This window comes from Phoca vitulina, unplaced genomic scaffold (assembly GCF_004348235.1).
Source record: "Phoca vitulina isolate PV1807 unplaced genomic scaffold, GSC_HSeal_1.0 scaffold1, whole genome shotgun sequence".
In the NCBI taxonomy this organism is placed as follows: Eukaryota; Metazoa; Chordata; class Mammalia; order Carnivora; family Phocidae; genus Phoca; species Phoca vitulina.
The window spans coordinates 35689256-35712293 of NW_022589704.1; the positions used below are offsets into that span (position 1 = coordinate 35689256).

Below are 23038 nucleotides of genomic sequence, written 5' to 3' on the forward strand. Positions count from 1 at the left end.
CGATAAACAAATGTGAATAATCCTGTTTTAGTGATTAGCTAATTCCATGGTTGAGGAATCAGTGATTTCTTCACTTTGTAGAACTGACCAGCTTTTTCAATCGATCACATCAGAAAGGTTTACAAGGCATATGGTGGAGGCATCAGGTTGTGCCCTCACCATTCAGACAACCCATCCTTCCTCCTCATGTCACTGATGGGTATACCTGCCTCATGCATGTGTGCATGCACATAAAATAGAAAGCAGGAATTTTCTGTAGGAAAGTGGATTAGTCCTGACTCAAATCCTAATATTAATAACAACCACATACCCCTAGTTGGGTTTTTTAGCATAATCAGTGGAACAAAGGCATTAAGGTCCTAAAGATGTAGGTTTGAATGTGATTCTTCCTTTAATAGGTATGTGACATTATTTTCTCTGGGCTTCAGCTTCTTCAGTAAAGTGGTCATAATAATATCTCTGTCATACTACTGTGAGAGTTCAATGGCAATGATATGCGCAGGGTTTATTAGCTCAGTGCCTCAACTACTGTGTGGACAGTTGGGCTCCATGTTACCAGAAATGCCAGTGTGTTTTAAAAGAGGTATATGAGCAAGACAGTTCTGAGAATTTCTGCACTTATAATATGCATTTTTCTCTAAAGAAATTCATTAAGAAATATTTGTGACATATGTAGGCCCTGAGAAATTAACTTTGAGTAATGCAGAGAAAGAGAAAAAAAACTAGTTTTTACTGGTCATGTGGTTTCGTTATTATGCTTCTGAGGCTTCTGTGCCGGCAGCCCTAATCATTTTGAATATTCCTAAATATTTATCTGCATTTGGACAGCTATTTGACCTTGAACACATTATCTGACCTCTCTGGTATTAGATGGGATCATCGTCTTTAAAGTTGGGCTCCAAGTTTTTGGGCCTAAGGGTTGGGGAGCGAGGAACTTGGGATGGAGGTTTGAAAATCCAAGGCAGTGATATACTCAGGAATATCTTTCACCTATACTCCAAGGTTTGGGTACCAATTCGAAATTACCAATTTGATTGGCAACTTTCTACCAAGAGTGCCAGAGGCAAACCTGTGTCATGCCTTCGTAGAATCACTTCCAGAGTACTTTTTGAGTTGAAGGAGTCATACAGAAATTCTGCCATCATCCCCATCCCACCCCTCCTCCCGCTTATATTCTTCTATCCAGGGTTTCCAGGAGATGTTCTAGGGAATACTAGAGTGTTATCCATTAGCACTCATTCATGCTAATCCATTTACATTTGCATAAGCATCTTAATGGTTTTAGGAAAAATCCATAGGCCAGAAATTCCAGAAATTTCTCATTGCAAAGCTTTTTACCCAATTCATTGCTTTCCATAGCTTTCTAAGTATGGACAGACCCCCGGGGTTATTTCACAAAAGCAACTGTGTTAAGGTTTGCATTAAAACACTAGGTTCATGGTTCTGGAAATTTTATCAGTCTTTTAAGTGGTATTGCTAGATAAACCTGCAAGAGCAATACTACGTCTACAGCGAGTGTCACTGTATAAACTACTATTACTCTTGTTGCAATGGGGAGTTTTGCAAAGAGAGATATTTTAGGAAAGTTTTAAATTCTCCCCGAAGAGTCAAGAAGCAGAAGCAGATATTCTGAGAAAGGGAATTGTTTCTGAAAATCCTAGCAGTAATACTCTTTAAGATACTATTAGGTAAGTAACCTGGAACGTTGCTTTAAAACCAATTTACAGATAATCCTCCCTATTTTACAGGTAATCCCCAAATCACCCAGGAAGTTAGAACCCAGGCCCTAAACATCCCAGTTTGTTCTTCCCACCTATCCTGTGCCATCCATTGTGGTTGGCAGGCATCTGATGTGTGCCAGTCAGACACTTCTCCTTTTGCTCTTAAATTCTCCTCAGCAAGTATATTTTGGGGCATTTAGTCATTGGAGTATATTTTGAGTATTGAAATTTTAGTAGGTTTACTTTACATAGCATCTACAGCAAATAGACATAATAAAAACAATGAAATCCAACTGAGAAAAGCACTGAACTAAAGAGGAAAAATTATGTTTTTGGTTTTTTTTTTTAAAGTGTGGACATTTCAATGCCTACTCATTTCCCCTGGAAATAAAAATAAGACATTAAACATTTGCTTTAAAAAAAAAACGTAGGATATTTTCCTTCTTTCTTTTGGTTGATGTAAATGTAACATATATACACTTAAAGCGTATTTTATTCCTTAAGGTTTTTTTTTCATTTTCATTCATATTAACTTTTGAAACTTAAAGCTGTACTTGTGTAGCATTTCTATAAATGTAATTTCAAAAGTTGTGAGATTATATCATTTTATTTCTCATCTATTCTGCGTCCTAATTTGAAGGTCAGAATATGAACTATCAAGCCTCATTTGGAGAAACTGAATAGCAACATAGCCCTGTGTGTACTGTGAAGCATGTGATTCTATACTGATAACGAGTTCTTTTAAAGTATAGGATTTATTTTTAAAAGTGATAGGATGTAACATGGCATAGTTACTTGAAAAAAAGAAAAGATTGCAGTTCTTTAGGTGACCTTTGAGAAACAGCAGACGTTTGTCAGAGTGTCTTAATCAGGAAGTTTTGAAATGGGAAGCCTAATCTGTTAATCATAATTATACAGATATTTTCTGAAATTTACAATAGTGCTTTGACAAAGATCTTTCACGTAGATACTAATCATCTAACCTTTACTCCTACAATTCTGAGATAATAATATTTTCCCTACGGCAAGACTGAGGGCCAGAGACTCTCCAACCTGCTCAAGGAGGCCCCATAGCTAATAAGAGGTAGAATGCAGATTTGAGTACAGCTTCTTTCTAATACCAGGTCCAGTCAGCGCTTCTTCAATATAATGTGACCATCAACAAAAACTAAAGATTTATCACGTAAATTTTTTTAAATGCTTATACATGTATAATATAGTGAATATTAAGTAAGATTAGAGAGAAGAACGGACAACAGACTTTGACAGTTAATGAGTTTCTGGTATAGTCTCAAAAGACAGCAATATATAAGGAGTGCCCTCTGCTTACGCACACACACTCTCTCTCTAAAATAAATAAATAAATAAAATCTTTAAAAAAAAAAGACAACAACGTAAAAGCAAAGACAACATAGAACAGTGATTCTCAAACTTTAGTGTACATACAAATTACCTGGTAGCTATCTGGTAGGATTTCAAAAGACAATCAATAAAAACAAAGATGATACAGATGTTGATGCTCAAACTTTAGTGTATATAAGAATCATTGGAATCTTAGTGTACGTAAGAACTCTAAGAGATTCTGATTTGGAGCCCATCATTTGTATTTCTAACAGTCTTCCAGGTGATAGGATTTTGATGGTTCAAGGACTATACTCTGAATATCTCTGACATAGCACAGACTGAAACGTACGAAGTACATAAAATATAAGAATATATCAGGGATTTGTGATAATTAAGATAAATACTTGACTTCCTGGATGTACTGTAAAATTGCTTAAATAAAATGAGATTTTTGCACCAAAGATCTTTTAATTGTAATACAGATTCATCCCTGGGGAGGAGTGTGACTTTCTAGTCTATGAACAACCAGCCGTAACCAGCAATCATGGCCACTAATAGCTAATGGTCATAGGGTGCTCTTGGTTAGAACATAAACTCTGTGAACTTGGGAAGGCTCTACAAGCTCCTGCAATTCTAATGCAGGGCTACAAAGGCCTCTCCTACTTTGGAGTTAAATAGAATCCCAGAAGCTCAGAGAGTGGTTAGATGATGGTTTCCCATTTCCTGAAGTTTTCATTCATTCCCAGAAAGCTCAGAGGAATTTGTAAGATATCCTGGAACTCTGAGTTTCTCAGAAACCTGAGCAGACTCCAGATCTCAACTGTTCACCTGCAAGACCCCTGGACTGAGACCCTTTTCCAGAGGTCAGGAGAGCTACAGAAAGCCTCTCAGCTATGAGGCATAGAAATATTTCAGCCCCACTTGCGACAGTTCCTCAAGCCACACCCCATTTGGAGACTCAAACTGAAGCTGGAGACATCATTCCTTCCCAGACACTTCGCAACCCCACAGATCCCCGTCAGGACTTCAGCAACAGTGGAATCAAATTCATTGTGAAGTGAATTGCAGCTCTGATTCAAAGCCCTGGAAGTAGTTGTGTTTTTATGTCTCTTTAATAAGTAAGCATCTTGACTTTATTGAGAACATTTTTGGTTGTGAATGTGAACATGGCTTTCATCATCAGAGGCAGGACTACCACTTATCTTTCACTTTTTTCAGGATTTCTTTTTCATGGCTGAATATTGCAGAGATAAGATGGACCCTCAGAGCCAAGGTGTTGTCTTTGGACTTGGTTTAGTTAAAGACAGACTTGATATTATGTTTTCCATTAGAGGGAAAAAGCAAAACACAAAATCAGGCACTGCTGTTAGGTCTACGTTTCAGCCATTGTGATTACTTTCAAATAGATTTAAAAAGAAAGAGAGGTAGAGAGGGAAGGAGGAAGGAAAGAAGGGAGGGAGGGATGGAGGAAGGAAGGAAGGAAAGGAAGGAAGGAGAGAAGAAGGAAAAGAAATAATGAACGTGCAAGCTCAATTTTCAGGTGGAGTCTAGTACATTGTGATGCTCCTCTGACTTTTTTTTAAAGCATTTGTCTTTCACCTGCTGTGACTTTAGAGGCTAAAATATTATTCTGTTATTTTTATGAGAGTGGTAGCAGAAAAAAAATGAAAAAGGTTTTCAAGTTTGGCAAAATCTGTACAAAATGTTACTGAAACCATACACTGCTCTGGTCAGTGGAGATGCTGCCTGTTGATGAGCGTTTGATTTTTAGACAGGATGTGTGATTTTTTTTTTTTCTTTCTTTCTTCAGTCTTAGGAAGTAAAAAACTTGGCTTTTATTGGTAGAATTGTCAGACACTGAAAAACAGTGACAGAGATTCTTCATTTGACCAAACTTTTTAGTCAGGCTTCTAAATTTTTTCCATGGTCCATCTGTGGACTTCCTTGTAAAATCCAGTTTTAGCAAGAACCCTGCTAAGTCAGTTTAACCTGAACCCCCCCATATCTGATCACCCCTCGATATCTGATCGGGTTCCTCATCTTCCACCATCCCCCAAGTGATGTCTGATCACCCTGGCCTGTCTTCAGCAAAGAATCCTGTTAGGTCAGTTTAGCCAGAACCCCCCTTACTCCTGATGTTTCCTCTTAGTAATTTTGTATCTACTGACCCCCACCCTGATCCTTAGCTATAAATTCCCATGTGTTTATGCTGAGTTGAATCCAATCTCTCTCCCCCACCATAAAATCCCATTGCAGGGGTCCCTATACCTATTGCAATGGTCCTGGATAAGGTTTTCCTTACCATCTTTAAAGAGTGCTGTTGAATATTTTTTTCTTTAACAACTTAAGGGATCTTTAGTCTTTAGTCTTATTGGTAGCCTATAGGCAGTATCCGGTTTTCAGATATGCTTTGTTTGGCATTTGTTGTGTTTTGCAAATGGAATTAGTTGCCAATACCTGAAAAATAGGCACTAGCATGTAATAATCCAGATTTTCTATTTTCTTGAAAAACCATCTGAAGAAATGACGATATATAGAAAGACAAAAACTGGCCAAGGCAAGGTAGCGGCCACTTCCTTTGGACTGGGAGGCTTTCTTTTACTCCCCCTGGTACCTCTCCAGCTGGCTTCTCTGCCTTTTGTTCTCTACCTGGAAGTTTACGCATTTGCCTTTGCAATTGCCTCATTATGGTTTTCTAAGGAGTTAGTACTTCCTGGTGGTACTGCGTGTCCTTAAGGACACTTCCCCAGTCCCCTTTTTTAAGTATATGAATTTATAAGGATCTGAGAACTCATAAGAAAAAGGACATACTATGTATAATCTTAAAGAAATATGGAGTGACATTATTCTAACTCTTACTGCACCAATTCATATAGCTTTTTTGGAGCTCTGACGTTAATGCTTAATTGTGTGCATAATTATGACTAGATCTGTGAATAGAGTTTTTTATTAATGATGTGATTTAGATATATTTCTTCTCTTTATTTTTTTAAAAGATTTTATTTATTTATTTGAGAGAGAGAGAGAGGGAGAGAGCACAAGTGTGGGGGAGGGGCAGAGGGAAGCAGACTCCCTGCTAAGCAGGAAGCCTGATGTGGGGCTTGATCCCAGGACCCTGAGATCATGACCTGAGCCGAAGTCAGACGCTTAACTGACTGAGCCACCCAGGCGCTCCTATTTAGATATATTTCAAGAAAGTGAAGTTAAACCACTGAAGAATGAAAATACCCAAATTTTGGGAAATTAGCTTTTAATCAAAGAATGCATGCTATTAATGGATGGTTCTATATATTTTTTTAAGTAGAAAAAGAAATGGATAAAACTTTTACTTCTTAAGTACTTGAAAACATAATTTAATATTTGGGGTTTTTTTTTGTTTTTATTTTCTTTTTAAGATTTTATTTATTTATTTGACACAGAAAGAGAGATAGCAAGAGCAGGAACACAAGCAGGGGGAGTGGGAGAGGGAGAAGCAGGCTTCCCGCGGAGCAGGGAGCCCGATGTGGGGCTCGATCCCAGGGTCCTGGGATCATGACCTGAGCCGAAGGCAGCCGCTTAACGACTGAGCCACCCAGGCGCCCCATAATTTAATATTTGAATTTGCCTTTATTTTGGCTGAGTTAAAAAGGAATTAAACCAAAGTGAACCAAGTGTCTAGTAAGTTCCAACTATTTCTGTCTCTAAAGTACAACTTTACTCCAGACACAGTGCGTGGCTCCTCTGCTGCATTCAGTGAGGGGATCATAATAGTAATTCCTGTCGTATGGAAACTGTGTTACATTACCTTTTGAAGGCTCTCAACCATTTGCTTGGTTTGATTTTAAGATTGTGTGCCTTAAAGTTTAATTAATACAATGACTGAAGAACGTTTGCATTTAGAGGATAAGGTTAAAATAATTTGTTCTCCTTGAACCTTGTGAAGGAAAGGTGAATACAACTAAATGAATTACATTGAAAGGATTAAGTTAGCAATTGAGCCTTTAAAGAAGTCTGAGGTAAACTTTACTTATTTGGGTGTTCATAGGAAAGTTAAGCATTCATTTTGGTTTTTTAAGCAAAGCAGGAATAAATACTATGTATGTCTGAATATAGGGTGATCCCAAGATACTAATGTTTATTTTCCCAATGAGAAGTTTTGAATATGTAAAACCGTAAGACATCTGGATAAAATGGTGAAATATTTACTTGCATTTTAATTAACAATTAACTTCCACATATGTATTTTAAAATCACATATTACATAAAATATTAATTAGAAATACTATTTTTCTCTACTTTTAAAGTTCATTGACTGATTTTATTTAAATTCTTCACATGTGATTCAGCACTTGTGTCTCTGTCATTACAAAACCCTGTGTTTGGAGTCACTTATCCAGTTTTCTAGGACACGCCATTTCTGCTTAAGTTTTTTTTGAGACTTCAAACTTTTTGATACAAATATGATTCTGCCATTGTAAACATTATGCCAAGCTACACATCATTTGCATAATCATGCATAATAGTGGGACAATTATTTTTAAAAATTTGTCCTCTAGGTGACTACTTTGATCTCTTGTTCTTTAAAGTTACCGTAATAGGTGTTTACATGATCATATCCAGCATTTGCAATTTTAAGAAATAATTACAAAATCTGTTTGGAATTTTTGCTCTAAAGAACAGATTTTGTTGGGGCGGCACCTGGGTGGCTCAGTTGGTTAAGCGTCCGACTCTTGATTTCAGCTCAGGTCATGATCTCAGGGTCGTGAGATGGAGCCCAGCATCCAGCGTTGGGCTCTGTGCTTAGCTCAGAGCCTGCTTAAGATTCCCTTTCTCCCTCTCCCTCTGCCACTACCCCTCCCACTCTTTCTCTCTCTCTCTCTCAAATAAATAAATACTTTTAAAAATACCAGATTTTGTTAAATTACATCTGTAAGGGTTTAAAACTAGGAATGATGGAGGTTATTTCAGCCTCATGTTTTCTCCAGACCAACCTTTGTTTTACATAATAATGTGATACTGAGATTTAGATACGAATTTGACTATGAGGGGCACCTGGGTATCTCCGTTGTTTAAGCATCTACAGTCAGCTCTGGTCATTATCCCAGGATCCTGGGATCGAGGCCTGCATCAGCTCCATGCTCGGCAGGGAGTCTGCTTCTTCCTCTGCCCCTCACTCCCCACTCATGCTTGCTCTCTCTCTCTGAAATGAATAAATAAAATCTTTAAAAAAAAAAAAAAGGAATTTGACTCTGAGGTGATTTGCTCTTTTTGGGAAATATTCTTGGGGGAGGAAAAAAATCTGCCTGATGTTTGAACGTATATGATACTTCCTTTTTCTTCTGCCTTTCCAGGTTATTCCTTAAATCTTTACTACTAGGAAAGTGCAATAAAATGTAGTAAGGTAGATATCCGGTGGGGGGGGGGGGGAGCATCTTATATAATGGAAAGTCAAGGCAATGTTATTAATATTGTGAGATTTTTTCTTATCCTAGTGCATATCAACAATTATTAACATATCCATTTCTTAAAGAAATATTCCTATAACAAGAATAACAAGTGATAACAAGATAAAAGGTTATACTACATGGTACACATTTTCTATGAATGTTCCCATAGTTGTATAATACTTACTGTGTGAGATTTTTATTAGGAGGTAGCAGTTAATTTGGCAGGAGATGTTGTCCTTGTCATTTCCTGATAACCATGAACTACACCATTAACCACAAACTACAGAAGATGAGAACAGCTGGTGTTTTTATAATGGAGGGTGATGAGGGAGATGAGAGAGCTTGGGAATATGAGAGGATTTAGAATTTATCATGCTTAGTGGTTTCTGTCTTGGTTATTCAATAAAATGCCTACTTTTAAGAATTTAAGAAAAATGAAGTGGTAAGTATTATTACTTTCATATCACCTATGAAAAAATCTATTATTGTAACATTTTGCAGGGAGGGATAACTCACTTTTACTCTGGGGCTTCCAGCTTTGTATGAAAAAACTTATGTCATTAGTATACTAAAAATATGATAATTCAGTACTACATATATTAGCAATAAATTATACCAGTGAAAATAATGATGAATTATCATTGTTATCTCTTAACAGTGGAAAGAGTGGAACGAGAAAACCTTTCAGACTATTGTGTTCTGGGCCAGCGTCCAATGCATTTACCAAATATGAACCAGCTGGCATCCTTGGGGAAAACCAACGAACAGTCTCCTCATAGCCAAATCCACCACAGTACTCCAATCCGAAACCAAGTGCCCGCGTTACAGCCCATCATGAGCCCTGGTCTTCTTTCTCCCCAGCTCAGTCCACAACTTGTTAGGCAACAAATAGCCATGGCCCATCTGATAAACCAACAGATTGCTGTTAGCCGGCTCCTGGCTCACCAGCATCCTCAAGCCATCAACCAGCAGTTCCTGAACCATCCGCCCATTCCCAGAGCAGTTAAGCCAGAGCCAACCAACTCTTCCGTAGAAGTTTCTCCAGATATCTACCAGCAAGTCAGAGATGAGCTGAAGAGGGCCAGTGTGTCCCAAGCTGTCTTTGCAAGAGTGGCATTCAACCGCACACAGGTATGATGAGCATTGAACATGGTAATTGGTGGTTAAGACTAATACTAAGGACAGAATTGTGACATATTTTTTATCCCTTTAAAAAATTTTTATGGATCCCAGAGCACTCAGGATTAACTAATAATCCTTAGTTCAGGAAATACTGTCAGCATTGATCCATATATGGCCATAATTAATTAATTTCAGTAAGGTAATGAACATCTGTGAACTTGGGACCCAGAATGTTACCAGTGACTTGGGCCTGTGTGCTCCTCTCTTCCCTCATCTCCATCTGCTTTTCCCCAGGTATAACCCTGATCTTGAATTTTGTGGTTATCATTCATTTTTTTAAAAACTAGTTCTAAAACTTTATGCATATGTAATCTTTTATTTATCTTGTTTTTGAACTTCATAAAAAGAGTATCATTGATGTCATGATTTCTATAATTTTTTTAAAAACCTTTCAAAATATACAAGTTAGATTTAAGATATTGATAAAATGGTAATGGATAGTTTTCTCATATTTTTTAATGTTTTGGGGGAATTACATGCCAATATAATACTAAATGATAAAAAGAGAAACAGTTTATTTATATATGTCTTGCTTTACTGAGGCCCTCATCTCAGTGTTTCTGATTCCATAGTCTGGGGTGCATTTGTAACAAGGTCCCAGGTGATTCTAATGCTGCTGGTCTAGGAGCCATACCTTGAGAACCACTAATTTAGTCCTTATATGAGTAACAAGAAAATAGAAGTGCTAATCTCAAGGAGCTAAAGACCTGGTAGTAGAAGAAAAAAAAAAAAGTATTCAGATAATGAAAGTAAAATGAGAAGTAATGTGAATAGTGTAGGAGAATAACCATGGTTGTAGTGGGTTGTAGCTCCATGAGGAGCTGGGCATAAAGAATAATTACAGTAAGATGAATATAGTGTCATTAAGAGGAGTAGGTTTAAGTTTGGCCACCCTACTAAATGCAAGGCAGGAAGCTAAGCTCTGTGCAAATGCAAAGATGAAAAAGATCATGGGCGCCAGCTCATATGTAAACACCTGACATGAGTATTAAGTTGCTGGAAAGTTAGACCTTGAAGGATAAATAGAATTTAACAGGCAAAGATGGAGAAGACGGGTATTTTTGGCTAAAGGAATTAACGAGAAAAGTGCTGAGTCAGGCAAGTGTGGGAATAGTTGGTAGTTGATAGCAAAGCTAGATAATAAAACTTAAAAGGCGGAAACAGATCAAAAAAGGTCTTAGGGCCATGCTAGGAACTTTGAACTTTAATAGGCACTGGAAACCACTGAAGGTCTTATGTAGGAATATGCTGTGATCCAATAATCAGAATTGGATTTTAGGAAGATCTTTCCCCCCGTCATGATGGCAAGAGGGTAGGAATATCATTTAGAAAGCAGCTAAGTGTAGCTGAAATGTGTAGAAGTTTTGAACTAGGCTGGTGGTTGTGTAGTAGTCCAGAGTCAGGAAGCACTGTGGAAGTAAAGTTGACAGAAAGTGTAACCATCATAATGCCAAGGTTTGAGCCTCGTGGCTGAGAATAAATCTGTAATCACTTAGAGTATCAAGGAGAACATTGAAAGAGATGGTTGGAATAAGCTTAGAGTGATTATTTTGGATTAGGCTATTTTGACTCTGAAGTGCTGGCAGATTTCTTAAATGAAGGTAGGCAAAAGTCATTGAAAATATGAGTTTGGTGCTAAAAAGAGTTTTCAGGGCTAGAGGAAGGGATTAGAAATTTATTGCCAGAGCCTGGGATTTAAAGAGTTGGGAGAAGGAGGAGGAAAAACCGTCACCACTACTGTCACCAGGAAAAGAGAAGAAATGCCAGTAGAGATGGGTGCAGGTGGAGATGGAAGGATAGGGAGGTTGTAGTGAGAGTACAGCAACATGAGCAGAGTTTCCAGGAGATTTGTCCATGTGTACAAAACTAAGACATCTGGGAGCGAGAAGCTTGAACCATGGCATGAAATTTGGTGATTGGTTGGAAGAGACCTTTGGCAAACTTAGCGTAGAATTTCATTAGAGCGGAGAAGGCAGGAGCCAGAATTTAGGAGTTAAGGAGTGACTAAATGTTGAGGATGCAGAAGCAGGGGCTGCAAATTACTCTTTCCAGAATTTGGTGTTGAAAAGGAGGCCAGAAGTGTGTTGACAGTTTGAATGTGATAGGGCTTCAATCTGAGATAGAAGGAATTATGAAGTAGTTTGGGGTCTCAGCTGAAGTTAACAGGCATGACCTAGAGATGGAACCATGCACTGTGGTTTGGTAACAGTCTGCAGGAATGCTGGAACCAGGGGAGTGGGAGCAGGGAAGAAGCACAGTGGGGTTGTTTGAGGTTTAGTGCTGACAGATTAGGTATGGCAGGAGACCAAGAGGGGGAAATCTCTTGCTCCCTTGACTCTTAGCTAATTTATACATTCTATTATTGACAGACTCACTTGACATCATTTAAAAATGAGTTTGGAGGTTCACAGAGGTCTGCACATGTTCCGGATATCACTCTATGACTTCTTTTTTTTGACTCAGAGTAATCAAGCAGCATTTGTGTGTCCACAGTTATCTGAACTAGGGTTATGAAAAACGCTGGTCCTTTTGAGCATGTCTGTTGCATATTTATTGCTAAATACAAAGTGGAAGGATGCATCTTTTAGTCTTTATTTTGCAGGTGTGTGTGTGTGCGCGCTTTCACCTATCATTCATGTGCATGAATAGGCATTTCATAGCTAGCCAACATTTTATTGCCTGGTTATATATACAGTTCCTTTGGCTAAGGATAAAATTGAAAGCATGGTTGGATTTTAGAATCAAATACAGTATAGATTTTATCCAAATAGCATGAAGCCTTAGATTCACAGAGAGACTAGACAAAAGACAGACCATGTTGGTGTGAGGGAATGCTCTGCCACGGCCCTAGGATCGTGGAGGTCTGTCTTTTCCCGCACAGTCCTTTTTGTCTATCTTTATGGATTAATGATTTTTCTTTGGCATTGCCATCGTTGAAGTGCCAAGTTATAAAAGGTCTAATTGAAGCATGGAACACATTTTATTATTTTCCTCCTGCCATTAAATTTGTAAGATGGCTACACCCAGAAAGGAACATTCACTTTCAATCAACAGGAGTTTGAGTTCATGGGCCAGCCTTGAGGATATCAAATGGAAACTGCATAGGAATGTATGAGTATTTCCTTTTAAAATTCTGCTTTTAATTTGGGAAAGCTTTTCATCCCTCTGGGATCATAACCTGTTGTGTATAAAGCCCAACCTAATCAAGGTAGATGGTATTGACAGAATGACATAGTTTGAACTTAAGCCGGAGGTCAGCAGGCAGATTGTTTTTGCTGTATGTACTGTAGTCACTAACAGCAAGGTTGGACAGCTGGGTTCCACCAGCAGAATCATTAAATGGAAACTATGGTGTACTATGCCCCATGAAACCCACCATGGATTTTCCAAATGTTAGGCTTTTTTGAGTGGAATCAGACATTTATGGGTGATACAATGATTTGCCAGCTATAATAAACAAAAATTTATAGATAATAACATAGATGAATGGTTAATCTTTAGATAGAAAAGAATCTCAACTTTTTTTTTTTTTTTCTCAAAGCAAACAGGATCAGAACCTCTTATTTTAGATGGGTACCTAAGGCCAATATCAATCTTGTACTTAGTTGCTTTACTGATATGTAATATATCTTTAGTCCACTGAATATTTTCTTTTTTTTAAGATTTTATTTATTTATTTGAGATGGAGAGAGAGAGCATGCACATTCATGCATGAGCAGGAGGGGAGGGGCGGAGGGAGAGGGAGACACAGACTCCCTGCTGAACAGGGAGCCTGATGAGGGGCTTGATTCCAGGACCCCAAGATCATGACCTGAGCTGAAGGCAGGTGCTTAACTGACTAAATCACCCAGGGCACCTCCACTGAATATTTTCTAGAAATAGTTCATGATCTCTATTATTCATTTATTATCAGATTCAATAAAAAGCAACTTGATTTGTCACCCTATAGTTCATGTTCCTGGTTTTGTGCTTGATGATTGGACCAATAGCATCTAGTAATTAGAGAGACAGAGAGAGAGAATGTGTATAGAACAAAACCGCATGTATAACATTCATAAATGAAGCTAAAACTAAAAAAAAAAAAAAAGCATCAGCTTAGTTTGTCATGTTTAAAACTTCCCGATGACGAACTCAAATTCATAATAAATAGCATTTGAAAATGCCACTTCTCCAAAGAGAAAGTATTGATTACTTTGTATATCTGATCATTGCCACTGTAAGTACATCATTTGGTGATATAAAATAACACAATTGAGGGAATAGAGCTATATTTCCAAGAGCTTGCTTTTAATACATTTTTATGTTAATCAGTGTGCCTTGAGATCATGCAATGCTAGAATATCAACTCTCCAGCCTGGGCACGAGATTAATGTAGTTCTAGATGGAGGGTATAGCGGAGCATCATATCCTGTCTGCGCCATCAGGATGATAGAAGCCTATTTTCGTCATTATGACCTTACGTAAAATATATTCTGAGCATCATCACTTTCTTCTTTATTAGTCTTTTGGAGGAAAAGGTTAACCTCACTTTTTGGGTCTCTGAGGATTTTATGACAAATGAGAGATAAAATGTTTTCTGACCTGGTCATTAATTTTCAGGCAATCCTGTGATATAGTTCTAAGTGTTTCTGTTACCTATGGTCACGAAGTGAGGTGGTATGGTCAGTACACTAGAGGAGGCTGAGGCAGATAACATGTCTGCTCTGTTTTTGGTGTTCTAATTCTCCCTCACCCCCTATTCCCCCTACTTTGACTTCTAGAAGCTAGCAACTGCTAGTCAGCTTTTCATTCAAAGGACTTTCCTCAGGCTACTGGATTTTGCTTTGCTCACACTGGCAGAGAGCTGGAAATACTTCACCAGTATCTGGTAGGTGCAGGAGGATGAAAGCCCAGTTCCCCTTCCTCCAATAGAAGGGACAGCTCTGAAGTGTGACTTCTACTCCAGGGATCTGCAGATGAGGCTGAGGCGAGGATTGTATGGGCTTCTTCCCTTCCCTGCCCTGCTTCTCCCACTCCCTCACCAGTTTCCCTCAGAAACACTTCCTTAATAAATCACTTGCACAGGGATCTATCTCAGGATGTGCTTTTTATCCCAGATTATAGATCAGTGCCACTGCTAGTCTAAATTGGCTTTTGGGTATATCATGGGGTAGTATGTTGAATAAAACTGATCTTCAATATTATACCTACTACCTTCCAAATCTAAAGTAAGATATCACTATGGGAATAGTATAGATGTTTTTACTGTACTACTTGAAAATATTATCACTATTATTATTTTAAACTGAATTCAATGGACTGATATTGATATTGTCTAGATCTGCTTATGGATATCAAATGTGGGGGAGAGAAAAAGAAAGAAAAAGAGAGGGAATGAGCTGAAACAGACACTGGATTTGAAGCCTTATGAGATCTTCCAAACTTGACTTAAATGAAAACCACCCTTACTGAGTCTGAATGGTGAATTATGTAATTCATGTGAGTTTTAGAGTAGCTTTGCCCCCTTGCCCGCCCTATCTCCGGTGCTCTGTCAGTGATGCAAGTGGTGTTTGTAGGACTAATAATTTCAAGAAATAATAGGACCAGTGCTCTGTCTAGTTTATTTTTTCTTTTTCTTTTTCTTTTCTTTTCTTTCTTCCCTCCCTCCCTCTCTCCTTCCTTCCCTTTTTTTTTTTTTTTTAATTTTACCTTCCTTTCTTTTGCAATTCATTTTCTCTTGCTAATTTCCTGAATTTATTTAGCGTTGGCATACTTTCACTTACTAGGCCTATGGACATTAAATAAGTTGCTTGCCTATTTACTGTGTTTACATCTGTGCTTTTTGACAGTTTGATTATGAATCCTAACCTTGAGTGTTCTTTTGCCCCGTGTCACTTTGTGGACTTAAAATTAATCAGAGGCTTGTGACACTATGAAAAGGTTTATGACAGTATTTTAAAAGACTTACTATTAGCAAGGAATGGTTGTGGGATGCCCACTGACCTATAATAAGGATGGTTTCATAAAATATGTACACTGAATCTTCCTTAATAGATAAACTATTCTCTAATTTATTTAAAAATCCAATGACCTACATATTCATATGTTCAGGAATCCCCCATTTACTAACATTGTTTCTCCTCTGAGACCTTCCATCTGAGCAAATCTGTTAAATGAAGTAGAGGAAGCTTTGATCCAAACGAGGCTAAATCCATTGGAACGGATGCCTTGCCCCGTGTGAGTGGGAGCATTAGAATGCCAGAAAAGGGGAATTAGGTGTGACCCACATCCCCTCTCTGCACCACTATCCCCTTACCTTGATGGTAGAGTTCAGGAAATCCCCTTATCCAAGGAATCAGCAGTAAGAAGTTTCTACAGTTTGAAAATGAGACTTTTGCCACATTCATTATTCATATAATGGAGTTATTTTTCTTTTTCCTCTAGCAGATTACATCATAACTCAGAAAGTTCAGGTCCATTTTCTGTTTCAGGTAGTTCTCCTGAGCCAATTCTTAGAAACATGTTTTCAGTAGAAGCACAGATGTGTTTCACAAAATGTGCTATTCTGTAACAGGAGGGCTCTAATTTGGTATCTTGCTCCTTCTTCAGTTTGATGCAAAAGTCACCGAGTTACACAATTTGCAACATTTTGTCAAACACCTTGCTTGAGAAAATTGTTCATCGTGGTCTTATCTGATAGAGAAAAGGATTTTAAAAATCCTTTGGGAAATCATTTGGTTGACCTGTCCTTATTTGACTACTTTTTATTTTTTATGAGACTTTGCAAAGAATCTGCTGTTTACTCATCAAAGCCACATCATTTGAAGAAATTTAAGGCCAGGGTCATAAATATAATTTTATGAAGTGACTCAGCAACTGGAGAATGTTTTCAACAGATTGGAAAATTAGATTGAATTATGTATCAGGAAAGTTGGCAGTGAGGTCAATGGCTAGAAATGTACATGTCTATGTGAAATGACATGGATTTTGCTTTTAAGCTTTATCAGCACCAAGTTTATAGTATATGCATGCCTATATTATTAAGGTCAAAAATGTCTAAGGACTTGCTACACATATTTTGAAATGGCACGGTTAGAAAGAGATATGTAGCAACAACGTGAACATTTTAACAACCAGAATATTTGGAAATCTGAACTTAAGTGCATTACCAGTCAATTTGGGGGAGAAGAAAGTCTTGTGTTTGATTTATACATATTGTTGGCCAAAGATAGACTTGATTTAATTACACATACAGTTTATGTTTGTAGAAAACTTGACCTCCAAGATATTCAGAATTATTTCTTGGCCAACCTCTGGTCCCAGCCATCATTATTTCTTACTATGCAGTAGAGATACAGGCGCTCAGCAAGTCATACAGGAATAGAACACAATGTAAACCCAGGGGTCTTGACTCCATGGTCCAGTGAGCTGGTTATAAAATGACAAGGAAACCTGTGAGAAAAAGGAAGTCCATCCACTGAAAGATGGCCTGTAAATATGAAATGCTGCAGATCAGGCATGAACATGTTATTGGGTTTTGAAGCAAATAATACAACCTCTTTTGATTTCAACATTAAATTAATAAAGTAGGAAAAGATGGCCCTGCTTGCTTCATAAAATAGGCAATCTTTCATTTCAGAACCACTGGCTTGAATTCATAGATTTAAAGATTGTAATAATATTAATATCTCTCAGGATAGCAGTGTCTCAGAGTTATTAGATGGCTTAAGGATGGCCTCTAGCTAGTGGTCTCACTTTAGTTCCTCTTATACATATAAGAACTATCATTAATTAGCACCTTTTGGGCAATTCCAGCGAAAAAGGGTGGAGGACATACTGGTTTTATTTTCTGGGTAGAGAGAAGGTTGACTCAGTAGTTGTCAAACATCTATAACCCTCTCCTCATTCCTAAATCTACTTGGAATAGAAAGTTTTGTGCAAAAGAATATATAAAGACACTCACCCCTTCACAAAACTGGCACCAAACAATCAAAGGAAACAAAGGTGATTGTTTGCTGTTCTATTTCTATCCCTGACCAGTGTGCAAAGTTCTTAAAATTTAGTTACTGAACTAATTATAGAAAATTCCAGTTTCTCTATTTTAGCTAAACAAGGCTGCCTTCTAGGGATGGTTTTATAAGTTTTTGTCACTATTTTCTAACAAGGAGTGATCAATTCATTTCACACAGATAAGGAGTCTCTCTCTTCAATAAGGACTTTCTTTTACCTCCAGTGAGTATATCTCAATATAGACTTGTATTTTCAGTATGAAGTCCTGTTTTAGTATTTAACTAGTCTCCTCCAATCCTGGGTGATGTTTACAATTAAAGTAGAATTTTTATAGAAGAAATAGAAGGATCACTAGCCTTAGATCCCATTATTTATATACCTTTTCACCATTGCTTATTTAAAGTAATAAAAAAATACACAAGGAGTGTTCCTTTCATGGTCATTGATTGAAATGATGACCACTTGGCCTGGGGTTAAGTGCATGTTTGTTCAAATAAAGCAAATTAGGTTTAAAGGCCAGAAACGCTGTGAGAAAAATGAATCAATTTGAAGTCAGTTGGAGATTACAAGGTTGTTTACATTCTGTCTACAAGTTTTGTACCTAAAATTATCATTGTAGACTACAGCATTTACTTTCAGACTTCTCTGACTGAAATACCCAGTGAGAAGTACTTTTTACATCATGAGCTGGTACACACACTCACACATGTGCACATACGTATGTGTGTCTATCTTGAGCTCCATCTCATTTCCACCTATATTTTTATCTATCTATATGTTTCTAAGCAAAGCCTTCATGAAGGGAAGAAAAAAAAAAAAGCCTTCATCAAATAATACTTGTACCGTGTATGAAGTACTCTGGTAACTTCCAATCTATTTAATTGCATTTCATTATCAAAAAATAGTTACGATGTACTGAAGTAATTCTGTCATCCACTAATAATTATGATCCATGTTTAAACAATGATGCAAATGAAGGCTTTTCTTTAAATGACTACAGAATTACTTAGGGAAGAAAAGTTGTTTTACTTTTCTGAGCTATAAAATGAGTATCTTGGTTTAGTGATATACTGGATATCCATATGGTCATCCCACTTTATATAATTAATTAAATTTTTCTTTACATTATCCTCTATCCCAAATAATTTTAATTATTCTCCTTCCTAAAAAGTATTCTTTACATTTTCTGCCTTCTGTATGGGAAAGTGTTTAGTGAAATGTAAGTGGAGGGCCTTGAAAATTTGAAGTTGCAAATTCAAAATAAGAATTGTACTTTGAGGGGTACCTGGGTGGCTCAGTCAGTTGAGCCTCTGCCTTCAGTTCGAGTCATGATCCCAGGGTCCTGGGATGGAGCCCCGTGTTGGGCTCCCAGCTTAGCAGGGAGTCTTCTTCTCCCTCTCCCTCTGCCCCCCCCCCCCCGGCCCCCCCCCCCCCCCCACACGCTCTCTCTCTCTACTCTCTCTCTCTCAAATAAATAAATAAATAAATAAATAAAAATCTAAAAAAATTTTTTAAAAAGAATTGTACTTTGATATTAGTTCTGTATTTATTAATTCATTCATTTAGCAAATATTTATTAAGCATTCAGAGACTATGGTAGGCATTATAATGGAGGCTAACATTTATTGAACACATGTATCAGGTACAGTTGCAAGCTCTAGGGAATCCTATGTGGGAAGTACAGTTATATCAGTTTTACAGGTGAGGAAACTGTGCCATAGGGAGATTAATCTCTATCCAGTTGAAGCCTGGTTTTGAGCCCAGCAAATCTGACCTCAGAACTCACATTCACAACCACTTAAGTCTCAATTATTTCTGTTATCTTAGAGCAGAAGATGAAAGACACAATCCCTTCTTCAAGGAGGTACAAGGGGTAAACAGGCTTTCAAACCAGTAATCCCATTGTGGTATAGTAAGTACTGTGATGTGTTTCATGTACTATATGAGAAAAGATGCTTTTGACCTTGGAGGTGATTGAAGTTAATGCAGAAATATTTCAGCACAAAAAAAAAAATAATGTTTTTTAACTGTTTTAAGGACAAAGTCAACTCAAATGTTAACAGACTACTTTACTTTTTATATCTGAATGCATTTGATACATTTGAGATCTAAATATTCACTAAATGTATGTTTTTGGTTTGTTTTGTTTTGTTTTTGGAAAGTACTATTTTTGCCAATGTTTTGACAAAGTAGCCAAAGCTAGTAAATTTTTTGGGCAGTTTGCCAGCAGTTGTTTCACACAATACACATAGAAACTAGAAATAACCAGGGCCCAGAACTTTGTGAATGCAATAGTCATGTGCCAGGTACTTGAGGTGTTAGTAGAAACCACGTATGTGCCCAGAGCTGAGAACACCACTGGTAAATGTTTCCAAAGGGAACCTGTTCAGTTCTCTATTTGCTTTTGCTTTTTGGGTACTAATGTGTTTAAAAAATTTTGACTTAGATTGTGCATAGCCCCCCAATTCTGGTACCTAAGACTTTCTAAAGACAAGAAGGGAAGGAATAAGGAGGAAAAAACAAAACAAAACAAAACTGTTTATCTAGTTGCATTATCTTTGCGTTGAGTAGGTAGGTAAAAATAATAAAGTTTCCAGAAATCTGTTTTTGGCTAAGTTCCTCCATTGTATGTGCTCAAGAGTGGCTTGGACAAGGGGATTGCAGTTAAGAGAGCCAGACAGTTTTGGTTTCATGAATGTTTTTGCTGTACCCATTCACTTTGTGTTACATGCTTACTGCATTCTGATGTGTCAGGTGGCACAAGTGACGTTTTATTATGTACATTAGAAAGAAAGCTGTCTTTGAGGGAAGTGTTTCATTTGATAAATTGCAGATTTAGGGTCTGTGAAATAATTTGTTCTAAAGTAGAGTCTGCACGGCCCAAAATTTCAGTTTCCATTATCTTTGTGTTTACAATAGGTTGGATGAAAAGCTCTTGAGTGTAATATGTGGTCCACCAGGGCCTGTTGCTGGCTGTTCAGAAAAATGAAAAAAAAAATGCATTTGGTACATTCTTAGAGCCCCGTGTTCCCTTATGTTCCCAACTAACCACTAAGTACAAAGTATACAGATTTGGCTCCCAAGGAATTTACTGTATGACGGGGAGAAGAGGTTTTATAGTAGCACAATGTAAAAGATGGTAAGTGTCATAAATGCCAGATAGAACTAGTGCCATCTCAGTTCAAAGGAGGGAGGAAGTATCGCCAACTGCAGTATGTATACATATATATATACATTTTAGTGCATTACATAATACATTTCTACAGCAACAACATTTGTCTGCAAATGTTACTTTTGTATATAGCATTTATATTTGCAGAGTACATTAATTCCCTTTAGATGCTCAATTCTATCCACCCCCATCCTAACAAAAATGCTACATGCATAGGCTGTCTTTCCTAATAAAGAAATATTGTAATAAAGAGAGGTTTTATTAAACTAATGCAATAACGACATTTTCTTTGAGGATTTAACACATCATTTTTAATAATAAAAATCAAATTGTCATTGTTGTGCCCTGTATACCTTTTATTCAAATCAGCCTAAGTACTCTGGCTTCATGGCTAAGCAGTACTCTGGGGGGTGAAGGGGGGTTGAGTATTTTTAGCGTTACACGAATGAATTTCAGCATTCAGGTTCATAGTGGGGTTGTAGATTATGAATATGGAACCCAGGGAAACCTGTTTATATTCGTGAGCAGAGGGGGAAATGCCTCTCAGGAGCGTCTAGAAGGAAATGAGATTGGAGATTAGGAAAGAACCAATTCTGTTAGGTCAGCATTCAGATGGTGGGAAGTCAATACTTTCTACAGAGATGCAGCTGATTTCACAGTTTCGATAACTGTGCATTAACCACTAAGATATAAGAGCTCACTTTGTATGATTAGGCTAGGAATTTGGTATTACCTGATTTTCACAAAAGAATACCAGTTTTTGGCTCTCACATCAGCTGGAACCAGACATTTCAGAACTGTGTGAAAAGTAAGGCTAACAAATAAGCATGCAAACGTGAAAAGTGAAGACATGGAGAGAGACGTGAAGAGTATCTTTGGAGGGTACTAGGGTTTTTTTTTTTTTTTTTTTGTAATTCAAGGGAAGTACGTGTAATAGACAGATCATGCTCAGGGCAGGATGAGGGGTTGGCTGATATGAGTGACAAGGCCCCTTCTACCTTCCACTCTCTATAATTTTAATCTATAAAATGGGGGGGGCATATGTGTCTTTGAATCTTGCTGATTGGTTATGACATCATTTGTTTAAAGCAATATATAAATATGAACTAATTATATTTTCCGACTCACTACCACGTACTTAATATATATGTTTCACCTCATATATCCTTGAAGAGTTGTAAGTTGATTTCTGAATATCATCATTAAATAGCTTATATACTTTGTTAATACATCTGACAATAAATAATTAAAATACATTATTAGGGGATGGGGTTTATGTTCTTTAAAATCTTTGTTCAGATTGGAACTCAACACTTTCAGACTATTTGCTTATATGATAAATGAGTATTTTTTGGTTGAGTTACTTCGAAGGTATATATTACAATAAATATGTGAACATTGCATGTTACCCTTTATACCTCCCACTTCAACTGCCACAAACAGAAATGTAATTTACAGAAATGAAAACAGTCTCCAGCTAGCTTGAGGCTTTTTCCAAGAGGGAGCACTGGGGTTTGCTGGGCCAGTTTCCTCAGTACACACCTGGTGTATATCACTTTAAAAAATAAATTATGCCTCATTAAATTACAATTAAATGGAATCATGATCATTTGTTTTTCTGGAAGGAAGATGTTTTGCATATTGAAAGCCTAATTTGTTGCAGGTGACAAAAAGGCTGAACAGATTATCTAATATCACTTCATTTTGGGGGTAATGTTTGCTGGTTATTTTGTGTATACTCCAGTAGTTCGGAATTATATTAATGTGGACTGTAGTATTTTCACTTCAAAATGTCTTCTACCGCCCTATCAGTTTTTTGTACTTTTTTTTAAAGCTTTTAAAGAAACAGAAACTTCTCTAGGCATTCTGGATCAGTCATGCTCTTTCTTTTTCTAATAATGTTTTAATACTTGCCTATCCCCCTTTGCCTAGTCCCTCACTTGCCTATTCTCCTTTGCCTAGTCTCATCATTATCTCTATATCCACGTACGATGTGTATTTCAAATCCCAGCCAAGTTAAGTCCCACTTCTTCCAAAATGTTTTCCCTGAGTCCTGTAGTTGGCAATACTTTTACCCTCTTGTGAACGGAGCCGGCACTCATTCTATCTAGAATTTATGACACTTGTCATCTTTTACATTGTGTTTCTATAAACCATCATATAGTGAACTCCTTGGCAGCAGAATCTGTGTTTTCTTAATATTC

At 37.3% G+C, this 23038-nt stretch overlaps 1 protein-coding gene across 7 annotated transcripts in view; it reads left to right on the forward strand.

Annotated features, from left to right (window-relative positions):
• SATB2 (SATB homeobox 2) overlaps positions 1–23038 on the forward strand; it is a 192993-nt gene that overhangs the window by 107376 nt on the left and 62579 nt on the right. For all 7 annotated transcript variants that reach the window (XM_032405335.1, XM_032405346.1, XM_032405319.1 and 4 more), the window contains one exon: positions 9150–9622. In XM_032405335.1, the coding sequence (XP_032261226.1) occupies positions 9150–9622 (473 nt within the window). The remainder of the gene's footprint in view (positions 1–9149; positions 9623–23038) is intronic.